General features: G+C 47.8%; 1 protein-coding gene across 1 annotated transcript in view; it reads right to left on the bottom strand.

Moving 5' to 3' along the window:
* The window catches only part of DCTN2 (dynactin subunit 2), a 55,582-nt gene that overhangs the window by 29,176 nt on the left and 4,981 nt on the right, over positions 1 to 21,425 (bottom strand). The window contains exon 2 of the mRNA XM_077329188.1: positions 21,072 to 21,140. Within this exon, the coding sequence (XP_077185303.1) occupies positions 21,072 to 21,140 (69 nt within the window). The remainder of the gene's footprint in view (positions 1 to 21,071; positions 21,141 to 21,425) is intronic.

The raw sequence follows: 21,425 nt of genomic DNA, 5'->3' as shown, positions 1-21,425 counted from the left end.
ACCTAGTCAATTTACTATGCTGATTTTCTTGCTCATTATCCATTCTAATTTTAACTCTGGCAATGATCTCTTATATAAACAAGACATGGATTTGGCGGGGAGAGCACTTAAAGGGCCAAGAAGACCAGCAAGAGACCATGTTGACTTTGTGAAGCAATGCCCTGAAGAACTCTACAATCAGGTCCGTATCCCTGCAAACCATGGTTGGCCAACCATGAGCCAGGATAACTCATTCCTCGGTGCAATTCTCTTGCCTGGTTAGCTTTAATTATTGTTTTGTGTTGCACCTGTACTCAAGCAAACCATGGTTAATGCTTATCAGTATGTCTTCCGACCAGAATTTATCAATCCACTTCAACCTCTGGCTTGAGGGGGAACCACGGTTAGCATTATCCATGGTTTTACAGGATCCTGCCCCAGCCATTATTTGACTCCTGAAAATATGAAGGTCAGCTCTATCAATGTAGTTAACATTTTATTTTCTCCCAAAATTTCAGTCCATTTTCTAAAAACAAAATCAACTGTCTTGAATTTTGTATTTCCCACTCTTCCATGCAAAAAGCCCGATGAAAAGTTAACATCACCCTGAATCAGACACAAAACATATGAAAACCAATTTTTGACTGATCATAGTTAATCTCAATTGGCCTGCAATTCCTCCCCATTCCCTTCCCAAATTGCCTTAAGGATTTCAAATTAATCAGAGCCTCCCCTTAAAAAAAAAGGTGCAGATTAACCCACATGCAAACACAGGACATTCTAGAAACATGCAAAAAAGAAAAAAGAAAAGAAAATATAGAAGCATTTTAATGGTCTTACTTGTGCAAACTAGTGTCCAGGCAAGGTGGTGTGAAGGGTGGGCAGGGAAGAGCATTAGGAAAACTCAGGTAAGTTCAAAGTGTGAAAACGTTCAACACAAACACAATTAAAACACAGTTAATAGGTGAGTTGCCAAAATTTCAATACATCTTCTGAGGCATCTACACAGAGGTACTTTGTTAACAGGGCTGGCTTAAAAGTTAGTCATTAGTGATGACACAACATTGAAAGATCAGTCATGGCCCCACCTGGTCACTTTGTTTCTGCTAACATCTTGGAGAAACATTATAACAAACTGTTACTTCCGGTTCTAATGTACCATAACACTATTTCATAAGGCAATATGGGCACAGCTTAATGTGTAAACCTGGGCATGGCTAAGGGCTCTTCCACATTCGCTTTTTTGCCTCTCCTATGCCCTTCTTGCTTGGCCCCCCCTTCTGCATGTTTTTTGCTCCCTCTAGTGGCCGATTCAATGCTACATCGCAGTATGTCCAGCATAAATCTGCAGAAAGTTGCCGGACATGCCATGTGTAATATCAAATCCACCACTCGAGGGAGCAAAACACATGCAAACACAAAAAATTCCCGCTGAAAAGGCAAAACAAACAAACAAAAACACCCTGAATAAAGATACACAAGCAATGAAAAAAATGAATGCAGAAGAACCCTAAATCAACCACGTTTACTTCTGCCGTGATATCATCAAGAGAAGAAGGGCTGCAGTGTAACCTTGGTGAGCCAGTCCATCACTCTCTTGCATTTTTTTAAAAACATTCTGTTCACTAATTGTGATCGGGAAGAGCTTTGCATTCTCTCCTCCAAATGGTCCCAATAATCTTTAGTGAGTAAGCCCTACCACTGGGGCAGAAATCAAGGCAGTATTTATTCCAGGATTCTGTAAATGTGCAGGATTCTAGCTGCAGAATTGTGCTTCCAGAGAATCTCAGCTTTCGGTCTTTAAAAGGCACACTTAAAAGTTCTGACAGGTGCAAAAATAATATATGGGTAGTGCTTGGGAAAGCAGAGAGGACAGGACATGTTGATCTGTGCGATTTCTACAGATTATTCCAGTTACTTTGGTGTTGAAGCAAGATGCCTAACAGTCAAGCCATTACAATCTTCTTTCATACAGGACTCCAACTGTTGGTCATACACTGATTGCCACACCAGAAATATAACAGAACACAGCCTGGTTCTATGTTTCCAGTTACCCGAGGAGAAAAATGGTCCCCATTTCCGCCATTAAAAATGACCAGCCCAGCAGACAGGTAGAGTCCTTTTCAACACTCAGGTACCAACAGGCAATTCTGCTTTATGACATCGCCTGTTTATGTGGGGTATTTGTTTTTGTTCACTAAGAAAAACAGAGTCTACAACGATTCCACAAAAAAAGACATTTGCAATTTGCAATTATTCATAAAAGCAAATGGATCAGCCTTATCTTCCTTTTCTCATTCCAAAACATAATACATTACATCCAGAGGTTATGAAGCTTATCACCATTTTGACAGTTGCCCCATTTGAGTTCTCTGACCGTGCATTAATGTTATCAGGAAAGTAATACTGCAGACTTTATGGAACTGTTTCCTTACAGGTGAGTGTGTGTAGAAGGTCTCATTCATTCCACTTTGTTGCTGTAACCATTTTTTTTTTGCAGCACTTCTTTGATTCAAAACTAGCTCCACATCGGAAAAGTCAACATAGCTGTGGGATTGATTTAAACAAAAAAAATTCCAAAGAGATCTCACTAGCACAGGTTTAACACCCTTGATCTGCACGCGCCTCAATTTTATCGCCTGTGCGGAAACCTGCCTATCCTTTCAGCAAATGGAGTAACTAACCATGGGTGTCACTGGCAGAAACACAACACTGGCATACAAAATCCCTAAGCTTTGCAAGAACATAAGAAGAAGCCTGCTGGATCAGACCAGTGGTCCCTCTAGTCCAGCATTCTGCCTGATCCCATGACCAATCAGTTCGTCTGGAGGCTCAACGACGGGGCACAGAGGTCGAGATCTTCCCCTGATGTTGCCTTCTGGCTCCGGGATTCAGGGGTTTAGTGCCTCTGAATGAGGAGGTTCCCTTCGGTCACCTCTTCCATCACCATGGCTGGGAGAGGGAGAAAATTCTCTTTGCTGACTCTCTTCACCCTACGCATATTTTTTATAAACCTCTATCATTCCCCCCCCCACAGTCATTTCATGTTACTTATTTGCCCCACTAAGCACTTTCCCATGGAAAAACAGAATGTTCTGCCTGAAGAGACTCATACCCTGCAGATCTATGATTCTATGATTCTATCCTCTCTAGGTTCTCTAAGGCCTGTAAGACAGAATTATCCCTCCAGGCATTCCACTTGAGGCCCTGCAACCCGCTTTTCTGACTGTCATGCTGGAAGGCCAGTAAACTCAATTGTTTTATAGAATATTTACATTTTTATTTATGTTTTCTACTTATGTTGCTAATTAACCACCCTGAACCCTGATGACCAGGGAAGTGCCTGAATAAAAACTAAATGAAATAATAAAAGCTGAGTCATGCGTGAATGCGCACCGGCCGACACATCACAATGTGACGGATGCTCAGAGTGGAAGTGCCACAAGCTGGAGGTGATGCCGGGTGATAAAAATGTCCCTCCCGCCGCACATCACCTGTGACGGTGGATTCACACATGCAAAGCTCTGTATGATGTGCTGACAACCATACGCATAGATGTGAGGAGTGCACACAGGGAGCTTCTAGATAGTTCCTGTTACAGATTTAAGATTGATGGGTGGTGCGATGCAGGTTGCTAATCCTGTGGTTTAGCCAGGTGCAGGGCCCAAAGCACAGTGGGAGAAGGATGCCAAGTGCCTGGCATTATTAATTCACGCTGCCATCCAAGGGGGCCTGGCATAGCTCAAGGGCAGAACCCCCGGGGGTTGAGTCCCGGCCCAGAGAACGGTTTGTCTCATCTGAATATCTTCAAGCATCAGCTGACTTTCATTCCCTTCTGTCACCAGGAAGGGATCAAAACCACCCTCACCCCCATCCCCGCTGACTTCAGAGATTGATCGATGGGAATTCTAGCCAGTTTAGGAAGTCTGCAAAAATGCCTTCTTGAACCCCCCCCCCCAAGAGTTCTACTTATCACCGGAATGCAATGGGATGGATGCAGCAGTGGAATACTTGCTCCTTTACCAAACGACATGCTTTCAAATGAATGCTGCAAAGTCAGCTTTAGGTTAATGTGGTTAATGAGGGGCCCTGCAGGCGGCAGCCCGAAAACATCTGGGAACCACTGGGGTAGGTGATGGTTGAAATAGGCTGATTTAGACGGACAACTGGCATGAGCGGGGAGGAGAAGATCTCTGCATTTCCCCCATAATGCATGGACCCAAGATGAGAAGAGGTAGGAAAAGACAGCCTCAGCCCTGGTGAGAAGAGGCGGATCCTGGCCAGCTGGAGCATCAACCTCATTCGGTCTAAGGCAGGGGTAGTCAACCTGTGGTCCTCCAGATGTTCATGCTGGCCGGGGCTCATGGGAATTGTAATCCATGGACATCTGGAGGACCACAGGTTGACTACTCCTGGTCTAAGGGGTAGTTATACGTTCCAAAGGGAAAGATCACGTGCACAGCAGCTTCTCTTCCTCCATGAACAAGGGGACAAGCCAGACTCGCCATGGAAGCTTCTTCTCTGCCTCTTCTGATTGCTGGCCGAATGGAATCTGCGTTAGGATGCCAAACGGGCAGAAGGAGACTCGTACACATCCCCTCATCAGGAGAAGACTGTGACCTGTGCAGGTGATCCTGACTTGTTCTGCAGACGTTGGCGTGCTGACATGCAAACTGCATGACAAGCGTGAGCAAGTGAAGCGGGCTTATCCCGAGTCAGAACATCAGCCCCCCCCCCCCCCACAGCAAGAATGGTCCGGCAGTGGTACTTCGGAGTCTCTGCGGATAACTTTCTCTTTGCCTACTATTCATTCATTCATTCATTCATTCATTCATTCATTCATTCATTCATTCATTCATTCATTCATTCATTCACAGCCTTCCCCAAAGTGTCAGGGCAGTTTACATCAAAAAAGAGCAATACAAAATACAATAATAACAATAACATTATGGACAATAGAACATTAGGGAGAACAACCAATCAACGCTTAACTACCTGATTCCTTTTTAAATAGGTATGACGAGGGTCGGAACGGGAACCTTCTGAACGCCGAGCAGGTGCACTGAGCCACGGCCCCGCCCACAAAACGGGAAACGGTCGTGTTCCGATTAGCTGCGACTCCGCAGCTTGCGATATTACTTTGACGTGCCCCTTGGTGCTGAACAAGTTGTCCAGGCCTGCGTCAAATACAATAATACATTTCCTCTGGCATGTTCCTACGAGGACGCTTAGCAATTACGCTGACAGAACATCACATCGCATTCAGGTCCAAGCAAGACGCTTTGGAGACTGGGTCTCTCTCTGTTGCTCTGCAGGCAGAGCTGCATGGAGTTCAAAGCTGTTCCGGCAACGTTTAGGAGCAAAGGGGGAGAACAAAATACCTGCCGTTATGAAGCCACTAAGCATTTTCACCCTTTTAACCACATCTGGAGATCAAAATAACAATGAGCGTTAGGTGGCTTTGCTACCAACACAATTCAAATGTTTTACCAAAACAGGATTGTGCACTTAGAATGGCATCTGGCAAGTTTGGGCAGCTACTGGAAGCACCAACTACGGGATACTGAAGCAATGCAATCCGCCGGCAAGTCTCTTGGTAGAAATATCATGGTGATTTCATTTGACTCCACTTCATCCATCAAGTACAGCCGTAGATGTCGGGCTCCTTGGATGTAGACAGCCAGATGGTTGGAGTGAAGACATGAGCTAGTTCTCTCATGGACACCCTCATTTCCTTCTTACACTGGAGGTCTAGTCCATTATGGCAGCATCACCAAAACATTTAAACCTCCATGCAGATAAGAAAAGCATATGCTCATAGAGAAGACATCGGAGAAAGAGGGCCGGTATCTCTCTTCCTGTGGTCAATGAGAGCCTCATGATTCTGCCTGCTGCCTGTCCCTAGACAGAAGACAGATGAATTGCTGAACATAGGATGGGAAGGTTGCGTGTTTTTAGTGAATATGCTGAGCATTTGATACAGATGGGAGTTCTATTTGCATCAGTGAGACCAGTAGCGACCAGGGTCCATTATGCACATCATGCACTTTCAGAGAGAGTTCTCTCTACAAAGTTCAAGATTAGTGGCTTACCTGAAATCATGTTTCCATATTCAAATATAATAGGTAGGCTCAACAAAAACTGAATTGCCCTTCTTAACTATTAAAGCTCTGGGTAGAAGATCCTTTCAGGCTCAAGCTGAATGGAAAACACGTGGAGAAGACAAGCCATGATAACCTAGAGGCAGAAGGCCCAGCCATGTATTGATGGTGGGCCCAAGGCATGGCAAGAGAACCAAGAATGGTTTTCACCATGCAGACAGGGATGCATGAGACCTACTCTTCTTAAAAGAGGTCGGTGGAATCCTTAAGGCTAGGCCCTTTGTGGTGGACATGCTGAAATATCAGTATGAGTTCTGTTCACATCCATGAGAACCTTACTAAGTGGTGTGATGTCCAAAAACAAACAAATAAACCCAAACCACCACCGTTTAAGAAGCTAGACACTTCCTTTCTGGAGGGCTTCACTTGAAATCTAAGCAAGGGAACTCGCACCATTTATTTGTGCCCTGCCGAGACACATGGGTTTTCGGCCGAAAGCTCACTTTAGAAAAGGATCGTCTTGCAATAAGCCCTCAATGAAAACTTAACTATCACCCTTCGACAATTTACAGAGGCAGAGAGCCAATGAGATTATGCGGCCAGGAAAATTAAGCTGGCGATTTGGAGTGATGCGATGTCCTCTTAAAGACAAATGAAACTCAGCTGACAGCAGGCTTGGATTTCTTGCTTCTTTTTTTAACCAAATATTTTTTAATATGAGGGAATGGTTTCTGTGTCACATTTCCTTTGTGGTGTGCAGGCAATTGTGAGCTCAAGCCGTTCTTCTCCGAGGGTGGGGGTGCAGACAATCCATGATTTAAATCTCCATTTCATAGAGTAGCCATCTTGGTCTGCAACAGAACAGCTAAACTCAAGTCCAGTAGCGTCTTAGAGGGCAACAAGGTTTTCAGCTTATGACTTTTTGAGAGTCGCACTCCTTCTGTCAGGTTCCCACTTGTATCTGACGAAGGTAGCTCATCCCCTACCCCAAAAACGTTTCGGTCTCTAAGATGCCAGCAGGCTAGAATACAGCGGTTAATTCAGACCTTGTCCCAGGGAACAGCCATTCGAGTGGGCATGCCAAGACCCAGTGTAGACCAGTGCAGCCTGAAAGAGCGTGCAACCATTTTGGTCTGAGTGGTCAGGCCAACATTGTTCTTCACAAGGATTCTTCCATGGGTCCTCTTTCATGAATACCTAGATTTTAAGGGCATAGATCTAGATTCCCAACCTGGGGCCTACAGATGTCATGGCACCTACTGACACTTTTTCTGGTGCCTATCAAGAATTTTTAGAAAATGGGTGGGTTCAGCTGGGGCATTTTCCCCAGCAGGTCTTCTGATTGGCTTTGCAGATTCTTAAATTTGTTGTTTTGGCAGCAGCTACCTCCCCAGCACAAGGAACTTCACTGTGTGACTGAAGGTAAGCCGCAGCAGCAGTTTTGTGGTTGGCTCTGCCTCCTGCAGTGGCCATTTTGAGGCCGGCTCTGCCTCCTGCAGTGGCAATTTTATGACTGGCTCTGCCTTCTGCAGCAGCCATTTTGTGGCTGGCTCTGCCTCCCACAGCGGCCATTTTGTGGCTGGCTCTGCCTCCCACAGCGGCCATTTTATGGCCGGTTCTGCCTCCAGTGGCAGCCATTTCGTGACGGCACCCACTGCATTGTGTCAGAATTCCAAAGGTGTCCACAAGCCAGGTTGGAGACTCCTGATCTAGACTAAGTATAGGACCACACTGTTATTTTCTTATTGGATCCAGACTCACTTCAAGTATGTAAAACACATTATGCAAAATGTAACCCGTATCACTGTGCAGCTTGGTGCATTTTTAAAAATTTAAAAGAACAATATGCTCACCTTATTTTAAAAGAATACATAGCACTGCAGAATTAACACTCTTTTATGCCCACTGATCTAAAAAGCCTGCTATTCCAAAGGAAGCAAGTACAACATTAGGGAGGCTCGATGGTAGTCTTACTGGGTCTTGTTTGCATAGTCTGCATGACAAGAAGGCAAACAAAATCCTTGAAGTAGCAGGCTTAGCCTTGATGAACAAGAGGGACCACTAGAATTATTTGGTCTCTGTTAAGAATCAGGAAAGAATGGGTCACTCATGTATAGCCATAATCGGTCCACAGAACTTCTTATGTTTTCTGGTTAGATGTATCGCACATCTCTTAATCTTGTCTTTCGTTTTATATTTTAACAGCAGTATTAGTTTTATTGCTTTTATGGCTCATTTTATCCATGTAAAATAGTCAACGGCATGTTGGCTTTCATGTTGGCTTTTATGGTGGAGAAGTTTTAAGTGTTATTGTTGATGCATTTTTAACCTTTTAATGCAGGGGTAGTCAAACTGCGGCCCTCCAGATGTCCATGGACTACAATTCCCAGGAGCCCCTGCCAGCAAATGCTGGCAGGGGCTCCTGGGAATTGTAGTCCATGGACATCTGGAGGGCCGCAGTTTGACTACCCCTGTTTTAATGTATTACCTTCACTTTTACAAACCGCTATTGTATAGTAGTCTCTGTTAATCATCTTTTTTTTTAAGGCCTCCCAGTTTAGATTGGAAGGCAGGTTAGAGAACAACAGACTGCCCACCTAGGATGAGCATAAACTCTAGAACTGGGCAGCTAAGCAGCCACACTCTACTCCGTGAGCATTCATGTTTCTAGCCCTTGTGGTGACAGAGCCAGAGAAGCGGCAGTGCAGTGGCCACGCTGGACTAGGATCCGAGAGACCTGGGTCCAAATCCCCACTCTTCTATGGAAGACCACTGGTTGATGTTGGGCTAGTCACTCAAGCTCAGCTTCACCTATCTTCACCTATGGGTGAAGTTAACATTGGCTGCCATCTAACCATCACACAATTCCGCAGGGCCTGCCAAAGGGAGCTCCTCCACCAGCCATTTGATTGAAGCCGACCAGCCGAAAAACACCCACTGCCCCCAGACACCCCCTCCCATGACCGAAGAATCTGACTAACCCAAAGCTGTGTCAATGTTCCTGTTTAAAAATTGTTCCGGTTGACATGTCATGTTATGATTGTTCTATTTGTTGCAATGTTCTATGTCATTACCCCATGGCGTTATATGTAAACCGCCCAGAGCCGTATGGAAGGGCGGCATAAAAATCTAAATAAATAAGTAACAGAGAAAACTAATTTTAACCAGCAATGGGGGAAAATTATTTCATAACAACCAATAAATATGTGGCTTATTCTGCCTGCCCATCCCACCCCAACATCTTGCCATTATCAACATTAGGAGGAGGGACGACGGGGGGGGGGGGGGGGTTGGTGGAAGTGCCTCTGCTTTGCATGCAGAAGGTACCAGGTTCATTCTCCCAGCATGTCCAGTTAAAAACACCAGGCAGTAAGTGATGCAAAAGACCACCTGATCTCATGGGAGAGTTGATGCCCGTCTGGGTAGACCAGGGGTAGTCAAACTGCAGCCCTCCAGATGTCCATGGACTACAATTCCCAGAAGCCCCTGCCAGCATTCGCTGGCAGGGGCTTCTGGGAATTGTAGTCCATGGACATCTGGAGGGCCGCAGTTTGACTACCCCTGGGGTAGACAATTCTGAACATGATGAACCAAGAGTCCGCGATGCAGGAGAAGACGGCTTCATGTTTGTTCTGGAGAAACTGTAGCTCTGTGGAACCACCTGACCTTTATCATATCAAGGGCGAGTTTTTAACAGAAGGAGGCACGGATCCATGGCATGCAGAAGGTCCAGGTTCTATCCCCGCTATCTCCAATTAGAACAGTAGTTCTCAACCTGGGGGTCAGGACCCCTTTGGGGGCCAAACGACCCTTTCACAGGGGTCGCGGCAGGGCAAGCACCATGGCCGGGGGGGGGGGCACCATCCACACAACAGCCTTGCGGGGTAGATCGAGATAGAGCGCTTGTCTGTCTGGAGCAGCAGAAAAGAGCGAGATTGGCATGGTGGGACAAGAGGCCGAAGTGAACTGAGAAACTCCAGAAAAAAAACAATTTATAGGCAATCATGAACAATGGATCTTCATGCCATTGGTCAGTTTGGATTTCATTTCTGTGAAAGAACAGTTGCTTAATTTTATGGTTGGGGGTCACCACAACATGAGGAACTGTATTAAAGGGTCGAGGCATTAGGAAGGTTGAGAACCACTGAATTAGAAGGACGAGAGAGTAGGAGATGTGAAAACCTCTACCTGAGACCCTGACAGTCTGAGTAGAGGATGCTATGATGCACTAATGATCTGATTCAGTACATGGCAACTCCCTGTGCGCTCAGGCTCCTTGGGTTCCTTAATTTGGCTTCTGACATTTTAATTGCTGCATTTTAAATCTTTACGCAGCTTTGAGCACCCATCTGAGCAGAAACGCAGGTTATACATTTTCGAAAGCTTTAAAAAAATATAGGACTGCTCATGTTATAAAACGGCACGTGCGTGGATATTACCAAAGAGGCAGCTGCCTTCATCCACTGCGGCAAAACAAAACGGAAGTTCAGGGACATTGCTTGCGCTTTCGTGGGCACAGATGGCACAGTGAGGAAAATATCCGTGAATCAGAAGGTAGGGAGGTAGGGAGGTACAAGGCCCACAGGGTTGGGAACTGAGGACTAAGGGCCAATGCAGAGAAAAGATAGGAAGGGGGCAGACAAATATAAGAGAGCCAGGGGGCTAAAAATACAGCTGCCACCTCTGGGTTGGGAAATACCTGGAGATGGGGGGGGGGGGAGTTTAAGGAGGGTGAAGTTTGCAGAGTGGGCTGTGTAATTCCATAGAGTCCATCTTCCAAAGTGGCCACTTTCTCCTGGAGATCAGTTGGAGAGCCAGTTTAGTGTAGTGGTTAGGAGTGCGGACTTCTAATTTGGCATGCTGGGTTCGATTCTGCGCTCCTCCACATGCAACCAGCTGGGAGACCTTGGGCTCGCCACAGCACTGATAAAGCTGTTCTAACCGAGCAGTAAAATCAGGGCTCTCTCAGCCTCACCCACCCCGCAGGGTGTCTGTTGTGGGGAGAGGAATGGGAAGGCAAGTGTAAGCCGCTTTGAGCCTCCTTCGGGTAGGGAAAAGCGGCATATAAAAACCAACTCTTCTTATTCTTCTTCTCCTTCTTCCTTCTTCTTTCTTCCTTCTTCTTCTTCAGAAATTTGATGAGTTTCCTGCCTCCATCTTTGGAGATCTTTAAACAGAGGCTGGATGGCCATCTGACAGAGAGGCTGCTTCTGTGAAGGCTCAAGAGGGTGGCATGTTACAGTGGATGAGCGACAGGGTTGTGAGTGTCCTGCATAGTGCAGGGGGTTGGACTAGATGACCCAGGAGATCCTTTCCAACTCTATTATTCTATGATATGATTTACCAAGCCGGTTTCATCATCAACACGACACTTGCTAGGTGTTCCCAGCTAGCTGCATTTTTCCCTGTAGCTTTTTTGCTTTCGCGAAGTTAATGGGCAGCCTTAACAAGGTCTCAAGAGCAGAGTGTCAAAAAGCCGGCTTCGCACTTCTCAGTCACGGCCGCCACGCTGTTCCCGAAAAAAAGGGTCTCTGCTTTTACAACTTGTCTTTTCCTGTAGGGTTATTCAGCAGTGATTCCCGCCACGAAAAGAGAGAAAAGTTTGACATGCCTCCTCCACAAGCCCTGACCTACTTTCACGGAATGAGTGAATAATTTACGCAAGGATGCCGTCTCCTCTTCGACAGGGGGTTTCATTTGGGTTCCGTTGTTTAAAAAATATGGACATTGTTAACAGCCAACAATCCGCAGCAAATGAAATTGTCACTTTTCTCTTCCGGCCTCAAACAGCGGTCTTCCAAAGCAAACGGCAAAGTTATTTGAGCAGGGGATTCAATTTCTTTCATAGAGGTTAAAACTTTAACAAAAGGTCAAGAGAGCCATCAGGTTGCAGCTGACTCATGGTAACCCCCAAAAGCTTTACCCCGTGGGTTTTTCAAAGCAAAATATGAACAGAGGTGGTTTGTCACTGTCTTCCTCGGGAGGTGGTGGGTTCTCCATCTTTGGAAGTTTTTAAACAGAGGCTGGATAGCCATCTGATGGAGAGGCTGATTCTGTGAAGGCTCAAAGGGGTGGCAGGTTACTGTGGATGAGCGATAGGGTGGTGAGTGTCCTGCATTGTGCGGGGGGTTGGACTAGATGACCCAGGGGTCCCTTCTAACTCTATGATTCTATGATTCCTCTATCTAGCAACCCTGCTTTGCCTAGGTGGTCTCCCATTTAAGTATTGGCCCCGCTTAGCTTCCGAGCTATGACAGGATCAGGTTGCTAAAATCTGTAATGCTCCCTGGTTAAAATCCAACATACGATTCCCCTGAAAGATCAGCAGCTGTGGCACACGCACAAGGGTGACGACAGCTATGCTCACACAAGCAAAGGGGGCAACGCAAGAACCAGCAAAGCCCACACAGGAATCACGTATGCGTTGGTGGGGGAGTTTATTCAGTGACAGGATGCAACACAGATTTTCCTAGAGAATGGCTTCTACAGCCAGGAAAAAAAAAGTGCTATTCAAGGACTTAGGAAACCACACAACACACATCTTCTTCTGAGCAATCCATCGCCTAAGGCCCCACCTGCATTGTAAGGACCTCAGGGTTGCAGTCTCATCAGATGTTTGCCAGCAAAATATAATATGGTGGTCCCATTTGTTTAAATTGTACATAAAGTAGGGGTCAGAGGTCTATGATACAGGAGTACAGAGTATTAGTTCAGCAGTGGAATAGGCTGCCTAAGGAGGTGGTGAGCTCCCCCTCACTGGCAGTCTTCAAGCAAAGGTTGGATACACACTTTTCTTGGATGCTTTAGGATGCTTAGGGCTGATCCTGCGTTGAGCAGGGGGTTGGATTAGATGGCCTGTGTGGCCCCTTCCAACTCTAGGATTCTATGATTCTATGAGTATTAAGCTCTCCCCTTGATACTGACCTTTCATGTATTTTTCACCTCAGTAGAGCTCCAATAATGAGCACGTTGGGGGACCCTGCTCTAACCACCATTCGGGGGTGGCCAAACTGTGGCTCTCCAGATGCCCATGGACTACAATTCCCATGAGGCCCTGCCAGCACCATGCTGGCAGGGCCTCGTGGGAACTGTAGTCCATGGGCATCTGGAAAGCCATACCTTGCCGCTTGCATTGTGCCAGTGCTGGCAATCAGGACTGTTTGGTGGCTTGCTGGTGGGAGGGGGCATTTTGCGCACCTGCAACCCTCTTTCACCGCCTAAGCACATGCTGCACAGCAGAGGGGCTTCTACAGGAGGGAGGACACTGCTACCGTGTCCTTGAGCTCCAGCAACAGGTATCTATTAGATCCGGGAGCTGCGAAGCAGATCTCCTCTTCCTATATCTCCCTTCCTTTCAGCTCACCATCCTGGTGTTCCTTGCTGAACATGTTTCAAATTCTGGAGAGGAAGCGAGGAAAAGAACCCTCTCACACCAGACTTAGGCTAAAATGTGGCTTTAGTTAGCGTAACGCCGATGCCGTTATGCGTGCGCGCACACAAAAAACCCGCACAATTCCTTAAATAGCCATGCAAACACTTTGCACGGAGTGAGTGCAGAACTTTATTTTCTTTTGTACGCCGTCAGGAGAAGTGGCCATTGCATCAGGCACTCCGCTCATACGAGCAAGGCTGAAATGTCATGTATTTCCACACTGCTAGCTGCTAGCATGAAATGTGCAGGCACCCAGGGACGGGGATTTTTCCAAAGCCGACATCAGAGACAAAAGAACCCTGGTGCCTCACCTCTTCTGTTCGGCGTGCCCTCGGCTAGCAATGCCAAGGTAATGATTTATTCAGTGTCTCTTTCCCTCCCTCCCTCCCTCCCCCATTCCCCGCAGCCAGTTACCATGAGACTCTATGTGCCTCACGCCATTCCCCTCGGGAGAGGCTGCCTGCCTAGAAGGAACACACAGCCTGGGCACCACCCACAGCCGAGCCTTTCAGGGTGGACGTAAACACACCCGGCTGCAGGGTTTGCTTTCAAAGAGGGAAGGGAGAAAATGTCACAGTCAACCAGACATGATTTTGTGTCCTGCTGTGCTTGCGACAGCATGTGGGAAACCAAGAGGACCCAACATGTGCTGGAAAATGCAGGTGCTAAACACACCCAGCTTCCAAACCTAAGCAGCTGCCGCATGCAGAACACAACATGCTTGGTCCACGTCAGCATGCGGAGAGAAAAGCATTCCCTGTGACTGCAACAAAGGGAACGCCCAACGGCAAACAAATGGTCATAAAATTATGAGCCATGGAGAGAGAGAGAGAGAGAGAGAGAGAAGGAGAGAGAGAGAGAGAGAGAGAGAAGGAGAGAGAGAGAGAGAGAGAGGTTTTCTCCACCCTCCCCCACCACTATCATTCCCTGAAGTTGACCCACAGTAGGCCAAAGGAAATACATCACATTAAACTCATTTATTCATCACTTATAAGCAGCATTTTCTATCTATCTATCTATCTATCTATCTATCTATCGATCGATCTATCGATCGATCGATCGATCGATCGATCGATCCATCCATCCATCCATCCATCCATCCATCCACGAGCCGCAAGGGAGTGGCAGGATATAAATATAATAATAATAATAATAATAATAATAATAATAATAATCTTTAACCCTCCCCCCGCTCCGGAGGAGCGGGAGGAATAAAGGAGTAAGGGCAAGTGGGGAGGAGTTAGGGCGGGCCCTGTCCGGGATAAAAACTCGGAGGGCCCAATCAGGAGCCGCGAAGCGGCTCCTGATTGGGCCCTCCGAGTGTCACTCGAGGGCCAAGCAGCCAATGGGGAGCCGCGCAAAGCGCGGCTCCCCATTGGCTGGTTGGCCCAGCCTCGCCTGGGCCGGCCGGGGAGTTGCCGCTCAGAGGAAGAAGCCTTCCCCAGCGGTAAGTCCTCCGGCCGGCTTCCCCTCGCCCAGGGAGCCTTCTGCCGGGCCCTGGGGCAGGCTCGCCTGCCCTTGGGCCCGGCAGTAGGCCGCAAAGCCTGCCGCCCCCGTCCCGAGCCTTCTGCCGGGCCCTGGGGCAGCCGAGCCTGCCCCTGGGCCCGGCAGTAGGCCGCAAAGCCTGCCGCCCCCGTCCCGAGCCTTCTGCCGGGCCCTGGGGCAGCCGAGCCTGCCCCTGGGCCCGGCAGTAGGCCGCAAAGCCTGCCGCCCCCGTCCCGAGCCTTCTGCCGGGCCCTGGGGCAGCCGAGCCTGCCCCTGGGCCCGGCAGTAGGCCGCAAAGCCTGCCGCCCCCGTCCCGAGCCTTCTGCCGGGCCCTGGGGCAGCCGAGCCTGCCCCTGGGCCCGGCAGTAGGCCGCAAAGCCTGCCGCCCCCGTCCCGAGCCTTCTGCCGGGCCCTGGGGCAGCCGAGCCTGCCCCTGGGCCCGGCAGTAGGCCGCAAAGCCTGCCGCCCCCGTCCCGAGCCTTCTGCCGGGCCCTGGGGCAGCCGAGCCTGCCCCTGGGCCCGGCAGTAGGCCGCAAAGCCTGCCGCCCCCGTCCCGAGCCTTCTGCCGAGCCCTGGGGCAGCTGAGCCTGCCCCTGGGCCCAGCAGAAGGTCCCAAGGCCACCTACCTTACTCTGTTCCTCCCTTCCTCCCAGCATTCCCTTTCTCCTTCCCTTCCTCCCAGCATTCCCTTTCTCCTTCCCTTCCTCCCAGCATTCCTTTTGTTTTTCCCTTTCTCCCTTCTTCCCTCTCTTCCATCTGCCTCTTTCTGGCTACCTGTTTCTCTCCCTCTTCTTCTGTCTCTATCTTCCTCCCTTTCTTTCTGTCTTTCTGTCTCTCTTTCTCCTTTTCCTCCTTCCTTCACCCCATCCCTCCACCCATCCATCATCCTAGGGCCCGCTGTATTTTGCCCACAGCGGGCTTAATATCTAGTAATAATAATAATAATAATAATAATAATAATAATAATAATAATAATAATAATAATAATAATAATAATAATAATAATAATATACATCCATCCATTTGATTTTTATACTGCCCTCCCATATGGCTCAGGGGTCTTCAACATGGTGCCTGTGGGCACCATGGCACACCCGTCTACAGTTTTCCTGGCACCCACCAAATGTTTTTAGAAAATGGCCTGAAGGTGCTTTTCTCCAGCAAGTCTTCTGAGCGGCCATTGGAGATATGATTGATAGACTGGTGTAGGGGTTAAGAGGTGCGGCCTCTAATCTGGCGAGCTGAGGTTGATTCTCCGTTCCTCCACGTACAGCCAGTTGGGTGACCTTGTTCTCACCACAGCAGCTGTTCTGACCGAGCAGTCTCTCTCAGAGCTCTCTCAGCCCCACCTCCCACACAGGGTGTAGGGAGAAGAAGGGAAGGTGATTGTATACCACTTTGAGACTCCTTCGAGCAGTAAAAAGTGAGATATCAAGAACAACCTTACTTCTTCAAGTTGCTTTGGCCGCAGTTGTCACCACAGCACAAAGATCTTTGTGTGGCCATTGTGTGGCCAGCTTTGCCTCCTGCAGCAGCCATATTGTGCCTGCATCTACCACGATGTCAGCTTTTTCAAAGGTGGCCCCACAGGCTCAAAAAGGTGGAGGACCCTTTCTCTAGAGAATCTGTACTAAGTGTAATTAACAGACAGAACTTACGGCCACCTGAAGAGGTGGAATGATGCCTTCTTTAAAAGGTTCCACAAATTCATGGAGAAGTTTTCGGTACTGGGATGACTAAAAGAAATTGCCATGTTCAGTGGCAGTATGTCTACAAGGAGTCCAATGCTGGGGCCAACACCATGGGTGGCTGATGACTTCATGTGTTTTTCGTGAATTTCCCAGAGCCAAGTAGCCAGTTATTGCTCGCATGTTGGGCGTGCAACTGGACATGCGATAAGGCCTTGTGAAGAAGAAGAGAAGAAGTGGTTCTTAATACCTCGCTTTTCACTACCCAAAGGAGTCTCAAAGCAGCTTCCAGACACCTTCCCCTACCTCTCCACACAACAGATGCCCTGTGAGGTAGGTGAGGCTGAGAGAGCTCTAACAGAACTGCTCTAGGAGAACAGTCCTAAGAGAACTGCGATTGGCCCATGGTCACCTAGCATTTGCAAGAGTGGGGAACTTAACCTTGTTCTCCAGAGGTTGCCACTCTTAACCACAGCACCAAGTTGGTGGAGTCGGTTCATATCTCTACCCTGTCTCCCCAGTGGGATCCAAGCTCAACTTATTTCCTCCTTTCCATTTTATCCTCACAACTATAACTCTATGAGGTCGGTCAGGCTATGTGTATGTGACAGGCCCAGGATCAGCCAGCATGCTGCCAGGGCAGATTAGGGATTCAAACCCAGATCCTAGTTTGGTGCTGACCACTACGCCATGTTACCTCTCAGCAGTCTAGTCCTGTAGTTTTTCTGTGACTGGCAGCAGCTCCTCCAGGCTCTTGGGCCAAGATTTTTTCCAGCCTCAATTTTTAGTTTTATTCCTGCCAGAAATCACAGCTTTAGATCTTCACGCTCTAAAGCAGGAGCGGTATTGCGGAGTTAAAAACCCCTCCCCTGAAAGGCGGAAGGATTCCAACGATCTCAGATTCCACTCACTTGGCATTTTCCACCTTCATGTGCAACATTTCTCCAGCTATAATCCAACACCCCTCCGAGAAGGTCAAGGAGCCACAAAGAGGGCTTGCTCCGTTCAGCAAGGCTCACGTTCCAAATAAAAGGAGCCAAAAAGATGGTTTTCTCCACCCTGAAAGCTGCTCTGGCTGATTGCAGATGCAGCCATCGGCATTTCAAAGGGTGACAAGCGGCCAGGGCCTCAACACACAACCACTGGGCAGAGGAGGCACACAGAATGCCGGCCGCAAACTGACCCCAGACTGCAGCCAGCTGACGGCTGCATCTGCTGCTTGGTGCGGCAACTCAGCTCTGCAAGAGAAAACACTGGCTTTGAGTCCCAGGCGGGCTCTTGAGAAAATGATGCTCCACGTAGAATGCTGGGAATCAATGGGAACTCATAGAATCATATTGGAAGGGGCCACACAGGCCATCTAGTCCAACCCCCTGATCAACACAGGATCAGCCCAAAGCATCCAAGAAAAGTGTGTATCCAACCATCGCTTGAAGACTGCCAGTGAGGGGGAGCTCACCACCTCCTTAGGCAGCCTATTCCACTGCTGAACTACTCTGACTGAAAATTTTTTCCTGATATCTAGCCTATATCGTTGTACTTGTAGTTTAAACCCATTACTGCGTGTCCTCTCCTCTGCAGCCAATGGGAACAGCATCCTGCCCTCCTCCAAGTGACAACCTTTCAAATACTTAAAGAGGGCTATCATGTCCCCTCTCAACCTCTTTTTCTCCAGACTTCAATGTGTTTGATCCTTGTTTTTATGTGAGTGTAGTTGTACAACTATCTGCATCTGGGGCAGTCTAAGGCTTAAGAAATCTCAGGTGCCGGATCGCCGTGCCACCCAAAAAACGTTTTTGGGCATTCGGCAATGATTTCATGGTAATATCTCTCAGCAATCCTCAATAAAAGCACAACAGTTGCTTCCCATTTCTCATCAGAATATGCTTTGTTATAAGGCCACAGAATGCATGAGCATGAATTTCTTGTCATTGTTTGCTTCTTTGTTCCTTTCACGTGATTCGACAGAAGCAGATTGATTCGTTTCTTATTCAGCCGCCTTCTCTGCTGGCTCCCATTTGCATGGCTTTTTTATTATTTTATATTATATTTACGGCTTTTTATTTATGAAATGTATGTCGTACCTTTACGCCCTCACAAGGGACACCAATGGCCCTATCAATTTAAAACACACGTGATAAAATCATACTTTAAAACCATTAAAATCAACCTCCCCTAAAAAGTGCACGACTAAAATAAATCAAAACTGTTACAAAGATCACCAGTCGAAGCATTGGTCAGGAAGGAGCAGTGCTGACATTATTTTAAAGCAGTGCTGAAATTATGAGAAATTAGGGTGGTTAGGATCGGTGGTAACAACCAGGGGAAGCCTGCATTTATTTACATACTTTCGTGCTAGCTTTAAAACGACTGGAAGCTGAAAAGTTTTGGACAGCGGCAGCCACTCTGTGATTGCCAGAATTGCAATCAACTAAAGAGCTACACAACCCCTGTGTGCCGCCTCACCAACCACACGGATGCAACAATATAAGATGCGTTCAAGTGAGTCGCTGTGTTGCTCGGAAGCAGAACAATGTTGGAGTCCACCTTTAAGACGAGCAAAGTTTGATTCTTTCATGTGCAGGCACGCTTCCTCAGATACATGAACACTTATGTCTGTAACAGTGGACTTGCTGTTAATAATGGCGCACTAAGGGCTAAGTGGGCAGAGAGTGGGCGTGGCCGGTCCGAGGCAGGGCCCAATCGGGACGCGCCCTGCCTTGCACAGGACATGCCCACTCCAACCCGGACAGCCTGGCAGGGGTTCTGTGGAGCCATTGTCAGCAGATTGCTGCTGGATGCTCCCCAGGATACATGTAAGTGCCCTGCGGGTGGGGGACAGTGGGGTTGAGGGCAGCCTTTCCCTTCCTGTTGCCCCCCAAAGCCTGAGAGGTGGCAAGAGGGCTTTGGGGGCCGAAGGGAAGGGAATCCCCCCCGTCCCGCAGTCACTTCCCTTCAGCCCCCCAAAGCCCTCTCACCAGCTCAGCTCTGCTAATGTATGTGTGAACACAGCCTAACACTCGGTAAAAAAGCAAATCTGATTCACACAGCTGTTTATGAATCACACCATTCATATATTCAAGCTAGGGGCCAAGCCTGTTGCATTCACAAATACAACGGGCACTAGATTGGGGAGTTGGGGTGGAAGAACTCTGCAGATGGCCTCTCCCTTCCCCCAGGACCTGGAAAGGCTACAGGCAGCTGTTAGGGAATTCACTGGCAGGGGCAGCTCTCACAGGGCAGGGATCTGCAGCCTCCAAGCCTCAGAGGGAAGTGGGAGGAGGAGGGGGTGGTCAGGGGTGGGAGACGGAATGCAATTGTCTGGCCACTGTTTGGAGGAGGAGGCACTCAGGAGTGGAACAGCCGCCCTGAGTGGGTGTTAAGCGCTGAATGGCACTTAAACCATGAGACATGCTCCTCGTCCAAGGCCTTACCAGAAATATTAAGTGGAACAGATCAGCATCAGGTACTCTGACTGGCAGCAGCCCTCCAGGTGGAGATCTTTCCCATCACCTGCTGCCCGATCCTTTTCATTGGAGATGCCAAGGCTAGAAGCTCGGACCTGCTGAGTCATTGTGCCTCCCTGGCGACACTCATGCGCGCAAATGTTTAAAATGGGACTGTCCTGAACTAAGCTGAATTTCCCATTCCAGTTAGCAACAATCAAGCCGACACCCATGTATACATTAAGGAGGAACAAATCTTCTCCTAACCACAACACCATCTTTGAAATGCTTTTTTCCCCTTTCACATGCATGCTGAAGGAACAGAAAACAAACCACTGTGACATCAGGCTTTCATAAGCAGTTCTTTTTAGGAAGGGTCTCCTAAATAAGAGTGATGGTTTATATCGAGGAGCATTTGCAGCATGGCTTCTGAGCCCAGGCTTCAAGGGCTTTGTCATCCAACAACAAAATGACCACATTTCCCCGAGACCTCGTAATGCCATAAGGTATGAGAATTAGGAATTCCAAGATGCACTTTTTGATCTCTCCCGGCGAATAAGATTAAGGAATTCAAAGGCTCTGAAATCTAATCATTTCAGAAATGTCTAATCACAACAGGAAAGATTATTATTAATATAGCTATTCTAAACTAGGGAATGTAAAACACATTCAAAAAATTAGCTATGAATGTATGAATCCAGGAGTCAATGCATTTTTTCCAGCTGCACCTTAAGAAGGATCCAGAAATTCAGACTTCTAAAAGCACATTTACACTATTAAATTCTATCATGTTCAAAGCCTCAGAAGCATGAAGGAACCCACGTCATAGAGGAAGTGAAGGAAACTTTTGGAAATTGCCTGAGGGCTTGGCACACCCACTTAAAATTGTCATCTAATCAGAATGCTAACAGAGGAGCAGCTGAATTTCACATGATCTTACCGCATCAAACTCCGCTTGATCATCTTCAGGGAGATCGCTTGTTTCATAAACGTCAGGCTCGTTCCTGGCCTAGAAACACAAAAACACAGAATCAGAGATCTGGACCAGACACAAAGATGACTGGGAGCAGTGACCTGTCCTCAGTTCAGAACCACCATAAACGAATCCCCTTCCCTACAAATTAATTATTGTATTAATTCCCTGCACTTCAGATAGAGAACACAAGGAAATAAGATGTGCCAGGTTCAAGAAACCACCAAATAAAGAGGTCGTTCATAGAATCATAGAATCATAGACTCAAAGAATCATAGAGTTGGAAGGGGCCATATCTAGTCCAACCCCCTACTCAACGCA

This window comes from Paroedura picta, chromosome 3 (genome assembly GCF_049243985.1).
Source record: "Paroedura picta isolate Pp20150507F chromosome 3, Ppicta_v3.0, whole genome shotgun sequence".
Lineage (NCBI taxonomy): Eukaryota > Metazoa > Chordata > Lepidosauria > Squamata > Gekkonidae > Paroedura > Paroedura picta.
The sequence above is the reverse complement of the archived record's forward strand: the minus strand, read 5'-3'. Positions and strand labels throughout refer to the sequence as shown.